Source organism: Pelmatolapia mariae, linkage group LG23, assembly GCF_036321145.2.
Source record: "Pelmatolapia mariae isolate MD_Pm_ZW linkage group LG23, Pm_UMD_F_2, whole genome shotgun sequence".
Classification (NCBI taxonomy): domain Eukaryota; kingdom Metazoa; phylum Chordata; class Actinopteri; order Cichliformes; family Cichlidae; genus Pelmatolapia; species Pelmatolapia mariae.
The window spans coordinates 49,022,563-49,036,239 of NC_086246.1; the positions used below are offsets into that span (position 1 = coordinate 49,022,563).

General features: G+C 39.7%; 1 protein-coding gene across 2 annotated transcripts in view; it reads left to right on the plus strand.

Annotated features, from left to right (window-relative positions):
* Nucleotides 1–13,368, plus strand: part of slc44a5b (solute carrier family 44 member 5b) — a 39,060-nt gene extending 25,692 nt beyond the window's left edge. For both annotated transcript variants that reach the window (XM_063465784.1, XM_063465785.1), the window contains 18 exons: nt 173–257; nt 391–504; nt 1,839–1,899; nt 2,001–2,124; nt 3,910–3,993; nt 5,020–5,132; nt 5,437–5,568; nt 6,721–6,820; nt 6,906–6,998; nt 8,302–8,389; nt 8,857–9,119; nt 9,227–9,321; nt 9,424–9,527; nt 9,643–9,716; nt 10,188–10,258; nt 10,706–10,794; nt 11,732–11,816; nt 12,071–13,368. In XM_063465784.1, coding sequence (XP_063321854.1) covers nt 173–257; nt 391–504; nt 1,839–1,899; nt 2,001–2,124; nt 3,910–3,993; nt 5,020–5,132; nt 5,437–5,568; nt 6,721–6,820; nt 6,906–6,998; nt 8,302–8,389; nt 8,857–9,119; nt 9,227–9,321; nt 9,424–9,527; nt 9,643–9,716; nt 10,188–10,258; nt 10,706–10,794; nt 11,732–11,816; nt 12,071–12,186 — 1,891 coding nt within the window. In that variant the 3' untranslated portion in view covers nt 12,187–13,368. The remainder of the gene's footprint in view (nt 1–172; nt 258–390; nt 505–1,838; nt 1,900–2,000; nt 2,125–3,909; nt 3,994–5,019; nt 5,133–5,436; nt 5,569–6,720; nt 6,821–6,905; nt 6,999–8,301; nt 8,390–8,856; nt 9,120–9,226; nt 9,322–9,423; nt 9,528–9,642; nt 9,717–10,187; nt 10,259–10,705; nt 10,795–11,731; nt 11,817–12,070) is intronic.
* Nucleotides 13,369–13,677: the final 309 nt, after the last annotated feature.

The window sequence follows — 13,677 nt, forward strand, 5'->3', positions numbered from 1 at the left end:
ACCATTCAGTACACTGAGATGATTCTTGATTAATCCTGGCAAGTTTTATTGCACAGCACACTGTGTGAGTGTGAGCACCTCCATGCTTGCTGATAAAACATTGCACAGTAATGGACTTTTGGATCTGTCTAATCTGACTCCCCTTTTTTGTCTTCATCTTTTGTCTTCACAGAAACAAAGCCATATTATTCTACTTCAACATGCTGAAATGTGCCAATCCTGCAGTTTTAATTAACCTCCAGTGCCCTACAACCCAGGTAGGAGATTGAACGAAGCCCCGTTTTGTAGCTCTATGTACAGTGCTTGATGTCTCTCTCCAACGTTTTCGCCACGCACGATTATGCAAGATTGATGGGCGCTCTCATTAAGACGATGTGTTGCCTTCCTCAGCTCTGCGTCTCAAAGTGCCCTGACAGATTTGCCACTCTCCTGGATGCAATGAATACCAAAAACTGGGAATATTACAAGCAATTCTGCAAGCCAGGCTTCGAGATTGGCAGTAAGGTGAGAGATGGAGGGTAACAGGGCATTTTGTCTTTTTGCAAACTCGATGGAAGTGTGAGATTGTGTTAAATCATTGCTGCTTTGAGACCAGCTCATGTACAATACATTGGACACTTAGCTGGGAAATATGTGCAGTTACTTAATGACACGTGCAAAAATAAATATAAAAAGAGTATATACGAGTATCTAACAGGCTTGAAAGTCAGTATTTGGTATCTGCACCTTTATTCTTAAATACCACCTGATCCCTTATTGGCAAGCTTTCTTCAAGTAGTCTTCAGGAACAGTTCTCCAGGATTCTTGAAGGACATTCAAAGCTCTTCTTTAGATGTTGCTGCCTTTTGTTCTGTTCTCTGTCAAGATGATTCCACACTTTTCAGATGGCATTACATGAAGGATCACCATCTGATGGTACTTCTCTATGTTCAGAATTTGAACGAGACCCTCAACACCACTGCCTGAAATGCAACCCCAAACCATGACTGAGCCTCCACCATATTTTACAGACACACTGTGGAATGGTCAGGTGCATCTCTCAGTTCCTTTCAGGACTTTGTTGGATATTTGTTCCTATTTCTTAGAGATTTCTTTAGGCCTGACACTACTTACAAAGAAATGAGAGATGACTCGTGACTTTAACACAGAACTACTCCAAATTTTTCAGAGCTCTTTGGACCTTTTCTTTTTTTTTTTCTAGAACATTTTTGAAACGATTTCATCAGTTTTAGTCTTTCTAATGATGAAGAGCACATAGTGAGTGAGCTTCGAGAGATGGGCGGAGGTGAGCCAGCAGCCACTCATGCTTATCACAGCCCTGTTCCGTCAGCTGGCAGCAGTTTGGTGGCAATGACGCTGGCGTTATGGTACATGAAAGTGAGGTGTTGTGTGGGAGCACTTTACAGCTCAGTCAGACTGTCTGAATTGAATCATAGTTTCCGCTTTCCACGTCATCACTAAGTATGACAAACTCTGTCACATCTGTTTGTAAAATCTGTGAGTTGTGTGTTTAGTTTACTTTAGATACGTTTTTTTGTTGTTTTTTTTAGATTAATGATAATTATTGTAACTTGCATAAGTATTTTTAAAATGAATTTATTTATGGTGCATTTTCAGTTGGACATTTCATTGCAGGACTTGTGAATGATAGAGAAACATACAAGATTTTTTTAAATACTCAAGCAGGCAGGACAGATTCAAACAAAACAAGATCACAAAGTTTAATAGAAAAGAAGTTCTTTTCTGTCTTTGTAATAAAGGCTGTGAGGAGTGAACGCTCAGGGAAAAGTCACTTGTTTTCAGCTCTTTGAATCATCATCTCTTCTGTTCCCTTTCAGTCAGTCAGAGAAGTCATACGAGATGAAGACTGCCCGTCTATGATTGTGCCAAGCAGACCTTGTAAGTGAATCCGAGCAACTCTAAATACATTGCCTCAATAACTTACTGTTTGTTCTGCCAAGAGGGTAAATACAACAAAAATATCTACAAATGTGTTTTAGTCCTTCAGCGGTGCTTCCCTGATTTCATTAGAAGAAATGGAATTTTAACTGTAGCCAATCAGACCATCTTCAAAGACGGTGAAAATAACAAGAGAAGTGTCGACGACCTCAAAGATGCTGCCAAGTAAGATCTGCTCCCCTGCTACACCAGTCTTTGCCCTACTTGTTTAATGGGTTCATTTTTAGCAGTAGGAGAATCACAGATTAAGATTTGGCAAACAGAACAAACAATGAAACTACTTTTTTTTTTAAATCCCCTCCAGAATAAAGTGTTTTTAAACTGTTATACTGTCTGTAGGGATGCCAACTCTGCACCCAGAGAGATCTGGACAGAAATAACAGGGTAGGACCAGTGGGCATTTTACTGATGCCCATGAATGTGCTCAGTCACATTCAAAGTCATCTGCATGCTTATTGCATGAAAATAAAGCTTACCTACAAACTCAAGAGCCTGAGCCAATGTTATGGATCTCTACAAGCTTAGCTGCTTTGTATATATGTATATATCTATATGTTATCAGCATGTAAAAGGGCTGAGGCAGCAAACTTCAAAAATCATGTATTTAAACCAGTGAGCTGATATCATGATCATACATGATTTGTATGGCTGCAGTAATCTACCTTGAATAATATAACTTGATGCTTTTTTCTTTAGCCAAGTAACCGCCAACATAAAGTAGAAAGGGCTCAAAAATGATTTATTTCAGCTTTTTAACTTTGCTTCTGCTTTAGCCAGTTGCTTTATATAGACTAACCTGCTCACCTGTGCTGTTTATCAATAAGAATACATAACTATATTTTTTGTTTGCGGCATTAGATGCAAAATAGGGCAAGTTAATACCTCAAAACATCAAGTCATGCCTCTACCGTCTGTGTGAAGTAAATTAGAGAGTGCTGTGCTGCCCCCTGGTGGCCATTAGTTCTGCTCTCCTGGCGCAGATTTTGGGAGCGATCCAAACTCTTGTATGTGTGGGCAGTGACCTTTAGGAAGCTTAGTTAGACAGTAAGATTTAGAATTGATGCTGGCGTCCTGTTTGTCCCACAGCAATGTTATCTTGCCCTCTATGTCTCACCAATTTCAAGATATACCTGAGTCACTTCTACAGTAAACTTTTCAGTAATCATATTCTGACTTTGCTGCCAGTTTTGTAGTTTAAATACTCCCCAAGTGTTTAATGACAAGTGGAGCTATTTAATGAACCCAGAAGGCGAGCTTCTGAAATAAACAGGCATTTTCTTTTGTGCTTATCTGAGTTAGCGTGACGGGGACCTGAGGTCTATCCCAGCTTACACTGGGCAGAAGGTGTGCTATGCCCTGGACATGCTAACACCGAGAAACAAACTACCACAAACTCACATCCACACCTACCGGTGCAAAATTTCTGATTCCTGTTCTGTTTGAATTCTGATATTCAACAAAAACTCTTACTTTACTTTACTTAAAAAAAAAAAAAAAGATAATACTGAGTCTGTGACGTTTACTATCTGAAGCATTTATGTTATTACTGTGGAAATGAAAATGTGACTTCCTGATCTAACACTTCCATTACTATTTGCTTTACCACAAAGTGCTCCTCTGAGTGATATTCACTTCTATACTATTTCCCACCCTGCTGTAATAGCTGCCAGTACTGCTTCTGTAACTCTAATTGTTTTGTGGCTTTTTGATATGAAACTTGAGCAGCTCTTACAACTGACATTATCAAAAGCATTTTAGAGCTATAGCTGTCTCTGTTCCATGATGAAAGCAGTAAAGATCAATCGGGTGTCAAAACATTTTCGAGAAATCCTTGTGAACTAAGCGGCATTACCATAAATCCACCAAAGTGCGTCCCTGTGCTGTTTAATCACTTTCTGTCAACTCCTCTTCCTCCTATTTTTTCCACTTCACCTTTTTACTGAACCACAGAGGTATCGCCAGTCTGCTCAATGCCAAAGAAGTCGGCATGAAGATCTTCGAAGATTATGCAAACTCCTGGATCTGGATCCTCATGTAAGAATGGCTTTTGGTAATTTTAGTGATTAGATTCATATGAATGACTCTTTGTGTGTAGAGAAAAATCTCCGATTCATTTATGAGATTATGAAAATGTTCACATTATTACTTTGATGAAGATGCTCCTGCTGTTTATGATCTTTTAACCCATCAATCCAAAGACAGCAAAGAGGCAGCAAAGCTAAATCATAATGCACCAACATGCTTCATACTTGTCAGAACACCGAAACAACCCAGGGATGTTTTATTCCTGTCTTCAGAGCTTCACGTTGGTCCTGGAGACACTGATTGGAACAGCACTATTGCCTGAGATTATTTTCTAAACAGCAGCGTCACAAACACATTGCAGTCACAACACTTGACACCAAAGATGAAATCAAGGCTCTGAGATGCTTTTAACTCAGGCTACGCCCACACTAATACGTTTTCGTTTGAAAGCGCATCTTCTTCTCCCCGTTTTGGCCTCCCGTCCACACCGAGATGGCGTTTTCGTTCAAGGCAAACGCAGCGTTTTGAAAACGCTCTCCAAAGCAGATACATTTGAAAACGCCGTTTTCGCGTCGCAGTGTGGACAGCGAACCCGGAGCCTTTTCGAAAACGATGACACATTTTAGTCATGTGATGCAGTCATGTGACCAATTAAACAAAGGTAGCGGAGGGCATTATACAGCAGTTGTTTTGTTTGCTCTCAGTTTTGACAGCCCTATTAAAGATTAATATCAGTCTGTACATGCTATAGAGAGCTTTTCTTCAAATTCTTTAATTCTCACTCGCTTTTGCAACTTTGTGCTTTTGTGTTACTCGCAGCAACAACTCCACCTCATTGTGAGTCCATTTTCAGATGAAAACACAGTTTTCAAATCTATCCGGGCCAGTGTGGACGTAGCCTCAGTCACCCTTTAAAAAAACAGAACTTTTTTTCAAAGATGACCACGTGTTGCTTGTCCGGGTATTTAAAATTAATTTTGTTTTGTTTTTCACAAGACTTTATATTGTTTTTTTGTTTTGTTTGTGGTGTTGCAGAGGTCTGGTGATAACCATGGTGGTCAGTCTGCTCTTCATCTTGCTGCTGCGCTACACTGCTGGTGTGCTACTGTGGCTCGTCATCTTTGGTGTCATCGTTGCAGTGGGATACGGTGAGGATGCAGAAACACTTGTCTTTGGCTTGCTGTGTATTTAGTCCAAGTGTAAAAAAAAACTGAAGTGAATGAACTGAAGAAGCTTCTCGGGCGAGAGGTGAAACGTTTTCAAGCAACTTAAAGAAGTCCAGATGTTTTTCTTTCCAAGCTCCTTAGACTACGATGACCTGGATGACTGAGAACCTTCACAGACGTTAAAAGAAATAATTTTACCTGTGCCTTTTCCACCAGTTGTGCTGTGAGCAGTCATGGCGAGACTAGTAGATCATCTTCACTGTTTCATTCTCTCTCTCTCTCTCAGGCATTTGGCACTGTTACTGGGAATACAGCAATCTGAGCAGGAAGCCAGGCTCCAATGTCACCATCACTGACATTGGCTTCCACACAGACTTCAGCATTTATCTTCAGCAAAGTCAGACGTGGCTCATCTTCAGTAAGAATTCATCCACTAGCAAAGCAGCACTTACTGCACTTACAGTCACACCACCACATAGTACTGACCCACACATATGGTTTCTACACACACACTGGACATTCTGGACATTTGTTTACACTAGTGGCCACTGCACAACTACACTGCGTGGTCATCAAATCAAATCACTCTATCACAAGTCACTTAAATAAATCACTTTTAAGCATATTTGCACTGCACACGACACTTAAATATGTGGATTGCACAACCCTGGACATTACATTTCTTTCATTACCATTTATTACTCGTACAGCTGCTCTTATTGTTCTATATTTCTTCATATATTCTTATATATTTTCTATATTGTGTATTTTGTTGTACAGCCATTTTATTTTTAACTTTAATTTTTATATTTTATTTTATTCTTTCCTAGTTAAATTTACCCTTTATTTTAATTTTCATATTTATTTCCTATCCTATTCATAGTCTTTTATTTTAGGTCACGAGCAGTTGTCTAAGCATTTCACTGCATATCGTACTGTGTATGACTGTGTATGTGACAAGTAAAATTTGAATTTGAATGCTGGTTTCTGCTTTACGTGCACGGCAGTTTCCTGGTTGTATGTATTACTGCTGTTAATTCCTTACAAACCAAACATAAATTGTGAACATTGTTTGTCTTGGTGAGCTTTTCAAAACTGTGATTATGGCAAATATTTTTGATTTAGATGCTTGCACTGGGAGTGTTTCAATCTTTTATGCGTGTAATCCCAGCCTTTGCTGTCGTGTCAGGTTGGTATGTTGTTCTGTACTTACAGACATCCTGTTCTTGTGGAAAGGGAATCTCTCGACCTCCTTGTGGGAATTTATTTAAATTTGGCACAGATGTCCATTTGAACTCGTTTGAACTGATTAGATTTGGATGATCAAAGGTCAAGGTCACTCACTGTCAGGTCATCTGAATTATCAGGAGCACCCAGAGGGAACTTCTTTACATCTGGCACAAACTGACTTGGACTCACAGATGACCTGATCAGAAATTAGTATTCAAGGCCACTGTGATCTAACCAGCACTTTTTAGCCATGACTCATGTGCTCATTTTGAGCTAGCACTTTCTAAATATCTAAAAGCATATTTGTTACGCTGCTGTTGACTCGACCTTTATTTTGTAGTGATCTTGCTCTCTGTGACTGAAGCCGTCATTGTGATCATGCTGATATTTCTGAGGTCAAGGCTGCGCATCGCTATTGCATTACTGAAGGAGGGAAGCAAGTGAGTATGGATACTGCTCCTGATAATTAAACAGTGCGTTTTGCTCTTTTTCATGAATTTAATGTTTTTCTTGGGGTTTTTTCAGGGCAATCGGCTACATCATGTCCACCCTCTTCTACCCTGTCATCACCTTTTTCCTTCTGGCCATCTGCATCGCTTATTGGGCTGTCACAGCAGTGTATCCTTCCAAATACTGACAAACTGAAGCAGAGTTTCATGTAGAGAATTAAAGGAGTTGAGCTGCCTTGAAGCAATCTGTTTTTTACTACAGACGAATTGCAACATGTTAATTAGAATCATCCACAAGATAATGTGTAATATCAGTAAAGATGTTAGATTAAACAGGTTAAATTCAGGTTTTTTGATGTTGTGCTACAGCATAATTTATCTCAGGACACTTGAAATAGTAAAGTAAAGACTACAGTATTAGAGGGAAAGCTAGTAGTTCCCTTTGAGCGTGCATTCAGCTACAGTGGAGAGGAAAAAGTCTTCTAGAACCAGGCACAGGTAAGTCAGACCTCTGGATTGGTTGTTGCATATGCTCACAGGTGACTTTGCTAGGTACACCTTGTTGTCACAAGGTTGGACTCTCTGTTACTTTCATAACTGCCTTAGTTCTTAATGGCATCAACAAGGTGCTGAAAATATTCATTTTGGTCCATGTTGTCCTGGCAGCATTGCGCAGTTGTTGCGCATTTGTCGGCTGCACGTCTAGGATGCAAATCTCCCGTTCTACCACGTCCCACGGGTGCTCTGTTGGATAGATCTGGTGACTGTGGAGGCTGTTTGAGTATAGTGAACTCATTGTCGTGTTCAGGAAACTAATTTGAGATTATTTGAGATTATTTTTTGACGTGATGATGGAAATGGTTGATGCTAAACAGCCTAAAGTATCCTCCACACGATTACACCACCATCACCATCCTGAACCAGTGAATTAAGGCAAGAAGGATCCATGCCATCCATTCATATTGTTTATGCTAAATTCTGACTGTACCATCCAATTTTTCCAGCTGAAACTCATCAGACCAGGGAACATTTTTTTAATCTTCTGTTGTCCAATTTTGGTGAACTTATGCTGCATCAGTTTTCTTAGCTTACAGGAGTAGCATCTGTCTTGGCTGTCTGTTTCAAGTTTCGATATCTTGTGCGTTCAGAGATGCTCATCTGCGTACCTTGATAAGAATGATTGTGGTTGTTTAAGTTACTCTTCCCTTCCTATCAGATCGAAGCAGTCTGGCCTTTCTCCTATGACCTTTGACATCAGCATTTTCACCCAGAGATTTTCAGCACTTGGTCGCTTCTTTGTGATTTGCTGATTAGATATTTGTGTGAACAAGCAGTCGAACAGGTGTACCTAATGAAATGGCCCGTGAGTCTTTGTAACAAGTAAGTGAAGCAGTCGAGGAAGTCCAACTACATGTTCGTTAACTCACTGATTCTTGAGTGTTGAAATTTTCCTTTAACTAGTTTGCCCTCAGCTTCTTAGCATCATCGGGTAACGCAGTCTACAAGGTCACACCTGCTGATGATAAATGCATGTATGCAAACCTCACATGCAATCCACAGGTTAGCCCTATGCTCCCTTACAGTTTATTACTGAAAATGTTTAGTTACCGTGTAATTTCTCCACCACTTGGCATGCAAAATATCTCTTGATCAGATTCGTTCTCAGCAGTAAAGTGTAATTAGTCAAATTAGGTGTAATAGCTGCTTTATGTCTTATTAATAAAATGTCTTAATGTAAATACATTAGATGTTCCGACGTAAATCGAGTTCAATTAGGGGCTGGCAGCAACAAACATTTATCTGACAGATGTTATTTATCAGCCAACGAGTAATTTGAGCATGTAAACAGATGAATATTCAAGGATTCCCCTAAAGCTATTCATGTGGAAATAATTTATATTCAAGGTAGAGGCAGGAAAGACAAGAAGAGAAAAGTGGCGATTAAGTATCTTGATTATGGTGACAAATAGAATCCTGTTATTACTACCTGACAGCGCATCAACATCTAATCTGCTGCTTTATTTCAGACCTTCAGTAAGACCAACATTACCAAGGTGTGCCCCGGGTCACAGTGTATGTTCGCCTTCTACGGTGGGGAGAGTCTGTACCATCGCTACATCTTAGTTTTCCATCTGTGTAACCTCTTTGTGTTCCTCTGGCTGGTCAACTTTACCATCGCCCTGGGCCAGTGCACCCTGGCTGGGGCCTTCGCTTCCTACTACTGGGCCCTGAAGAAGCCAAAAGACATCCCTGCATGCCCCCTCTACTCCTCCTTTAGCAGAGCTATACGGTGAGTACAGTCCCAAAACAAGCGCAAATCCATTAAGAAGCTGAAACGTGAAAGTAAGAACGTGAGGAAAATGTTCTCATTTCATATTCTCCGTTCTTGTGGCACAGTTATCACACAGGTTCTCTGGCCTTTGGGTCGCTAATCCTTTCTGTGGTGCAGATGATCCGAATTGTTCTCGAGTACCTGGATCACAAACTGAAAGGCAAGCTTGGAAACCCTTCGAGGCCTCTTACTAATTTATTACTGATTATTTCAAATGACTTTTTGTTAATGATATTTATTTATATTCCTGATTTTTATCCAGTTTCTCAAAATGCCTGCGCTCGATTCTTGCTCTGCTGCCTCAAATGCTGCTTCTGGTGCCTGGAACATTTTATCAAGTTTCTAAACAGAAACGCATTCATTATGGTGAGTAATTTCTAGTAACACTCATTTATTGCAGACATCTGTTAGCAGCTGTTAATTGGTCCAGCTTCGGTGCTTAACTACCCGCAACCCAGCGCTCTCTGCTTCTCACCAACAGATGGCAATATATGGGAAGAACTTCTGCACCTCCTCCAAGGATGCTTTCTTCCTCTTAATGAGGAATGTTGTTCGGTAAGTCCCAGTTAAATGTTTTAGAGCCACATGGCTAAAAAAAACTCTCAGCAGAGTACAGATGCTGCTGAGGTGGTAAAGCTAAAGCTTTGTCTTTACCATAAAAAATGCCAGAACGTAACAGATATAAGTATATTTACTGTCTTCATGTTTGTGAAATAATGGGGCAGTTTCAGTTGACGTAATGCACGGGAGTTTGTATCTCTGCTGTTTGTGTTTCTCTTCTACCTCAACTTGAGGTCGGCTGTAACTCAGGAGGTAGAGCAGGTCATCTAATTGGAAGGTTGGTAGTTCGATCCCTGGCTGCTCCCGTGTGCATGCCAAATATCCTTGGGCAAGATCCAAGTTGCTCTCTGATGTGTCCATTGGAGTATGAATGTAAATGTTAGAATGGGTGAATGAGGGTGCTCAGCTGGAGGTGAGAGGCACTATAATAAGAACCAGTCCATTTACTCACGTTCCTCCTCGCAGGGTGGCCGTCCTGGACAAGGTGACCGACTTTCTGCTGTTCTTGGGAAAACTGCTTATTTCAGGAAGTGTTGGTGAGTTTATCTTTTATTTGGATACATGCAATAAGCTCTGTTTTATTTACTTATTTAATTTGCATCATTATAAGTTGACACTTACATCCCAGTAGTGACTGACAGGAATTTGGAGGACCTTGATTTCACTTCAGTTTATAAGAGCTTATATATTAAATGTAAACCTTGATTCTAGCAGTTACTCTAATTTATACTTGCAGTCTTTGAAAGGATTTATTGCATGGCCTAACCACTTTGTTGTTTTGTTTCAGCAGCTTTTTATATTTGCAGGACCTTTATTGTAAACCTTCAGTATATCATGAGACCCTTGTTTCAAGTTCTACCCACTCTGTGTTTAACCTCCTTTAAAGCCGATGAGGATTTGACAGTTTTTGTTTATGTCAAATGATGTAAGAAAATATATATTTGCTTGTTACTCAATCAGATTTTTATTATTATTTTTTTCAGGTGTTCTTGCATTTTTCTTCTTCTCGCGTAAAATACCAGTTTTTCAAGAGGAGGTGCCATCACTAAATTACATTTGGGTCCCCCTATTGGTAAGGAATTAAAAATCTACAATGAGAATATGACTATACTGTGATGAATATAGTTAGTATTTGGACAATGACAGAATTTTTCTGTCAAAAAATCAAACAATCAATATGTGATTGAAATGTAACGTTTTACCTTTTTCATGGGGTTTAACAAAAATGTGTTTGTTTTGTTTTATCTTTAGGACTTATTTAGGTACATAGTACCCAATTTTCAGAGGCTCACAAGTAATTGGATTACTTACTAGCAAGCAGTTTAATGTCCTCAGTAACTCTAGATCATATACAAATAAATCTATCAGAGTTCACTGATGACAGAATTATTTCCATGGTTGAAAAAAACAGCAACAATGTTATTAACATATAAAGTTATGTTAGTTTGTCTAGTTAAAAGTGAAAATGAGTAACTACTATAAAAATAATGTTAAAGCTGAAAGTCTGGACTTTAGTCACATCGTGATTATTTGATTTAAAATTCTCTTTACAGAGGCACAGTCACCAAAAATATATTCATATTCTGACTTGGTCTTTTACACGGTGCACAAAAAAATGATGTAATCTATATTCTTTGTTGTACTTTGTTTCCTTGGTACGGTGGAAAAATCACTTCTTATGTTCAGACTCAGTCAGTGCTTCTAAGCAGCGCTCCTCTACTTATGTTTTGTTTAAATATAGTCGAACCATTATTTTGGCAAATATTCAATAATAAATATGTAACACTTGGTAATTACATATTTATTCAGAGTTGTTCTGGAAAGCTTCACAGCTTTACACAGTTGCAGTTTTTACAGTGCTGCACAAGCTAATTAATTTGCTCTAGGATTTATGACTCAGCGATTTATATTCTTCATAATGTTTTTGCCGTTTGTTGCAATGCAGTGTGCACAATAAAGCAGGAACACAAGTGTAAGACTTTCACACTTTCACCTGTTAACTCTTTCAGACGGTGATATTTGGATCCTACATGATCGCACATGGCTTTTTTAACGTCTATGCTATGTGTGTGGACACATTGTTCCTGTGCTTTTGTAAGTATGCTGTTTCATGTTTAGTTTGTTATATACTGTACGGTGCAGAAGCACTCCTGCTGTTAAAAATCGAATGTCAGCAGCTTTGTGTAACTCTTTCTTCCTTTTAATAACTTTAAATAATCGCTGTCTTGCATATCTTCTTGTTTATCATCTCTGCTGAGTCTCTGCTTTCCTTTCTCTTTGTGGCTGCCGCTCTGTGTGCCGTTTGCTCGTCCTGCTCCTCCTGTTCCTTTGCGGGGACCTGGTCTCAGGTGAAGACCTGGAGAGGAATGATGGTTCTTCCTCCAGGCCCTACTACATGTCTCCTGGCCTGCACAAGATCCTGCGCAAAGGAGAGGAGGGTGCCAAAACTTGCGCTGCTTCCTGAGTGATGCATTTTACTAAACTCTTGGCTCTCTGACTCACTTCTCCATATCTGCCGTGTGCGTGGGGGTCTGGACGCTTGAGAGCAAGTACTGTAGGGCTAAACATTGAAACTGGATGCACCCCACCCAGCCTGTCAGGGATGACCTGTGCATGAAAGGACATGCTGTTACTTCGGGTCCTCGCAGAAAAGGCGTAGGGGACTAAGATAACTGTTCACTTCCTCTCTCGAGCCAACTCAGATACTTGCCTTTTTTTCTGCTACACTTTTGTGTTTCTTTCTCTTTGTCATTTTCTCGTCTGTATTCTCTGCTGACCTCTGCCTTACCGAGAGGGTACACGTCAACTCGCAGGATGGATGCACAGGCTGAAAACTAAAAACGAGACAAGCTTTTCTTTCTTTTTTTTAACCCAAACAAACACGAGGACCGTAAACAATGTACAGATGCCACTTTGACATAAGGCATCACCACGAAAAAAGTGGTGGACTTATGGGGCACCCTCTTGTCGCACTTTGGTCTTCTAATGTAAAATCATGTTTTGTATGCACTTTCACATACAGGAAACGAACCATGTGATTTCTTTCTTCTGTGTAGCATGATTACTTTGCTGGCTGTTGGTGTTTACCATTGGTTTTATAACCACTATATTTATACTAACACAAGCACACAGATCCAAAAATGGTGTGAACTCTGCACTTAGCAAAACAGGTTTCTCTCATGTTAAATCAGCGTCACATTAAAGTTTTCATTATGCTCATAGATGTACTGTAAACCAGACAGAGGCTTTGTTGGAGGTCAAGACTTCAAAAGACATTTAATGGTTTATGCTTAAAGAAAAAAGATGTGAACCGAACCTGAGCGTTTTCAGGAAACTTTTGAATGCAGCCACTAGTTTATGTGCCTAGATGTGAAAAAAAATGTAAAAAAATGTTCCTTTTATTCTGTTTTAGACCTAACACCAGGAACCTTTGCGATACAGTTTATAAAAGGATGTCAAAGCCATTTTTGGTAAATTTTTTTATTGGATGGTTCAGATGTTGTGCTGTTTTAATACTAAGTATAATACACACATCTGTCTGGAGGTTATTCAGTGTTCTTTTTGTATAGGAGAATTTTTTTATCAATGAATCCAATGAAAATGTGAATCTTTGTTTTCGAATAAACATAAATGGTTGAACTACTGACCCGTGCATTTCCAGAGGCGTTAATTTTTTACAGTCGAGGTGATCGCAGGTTAAATTTTGATGTGCTGCATGATTCTCTCGCCATTGGTTTTTAACATGCTGCTGCTGCTGCTGCCTCGTAGTGTGGGACCTGGAGGTGAACCACGGCGCTCCAGCCCGGCCCTTCCGCATGAGCAAAACACTGAGGAAGATCCTCCACAAGAAGAACAGGAGGAAGTAGCCCGGAAGGAGAAAGAATAAAGGTTAACACCAAAGCATGGTACAAGCCCACGTGGCATATGGGAATAAACACTTTGCCATATTTAATGG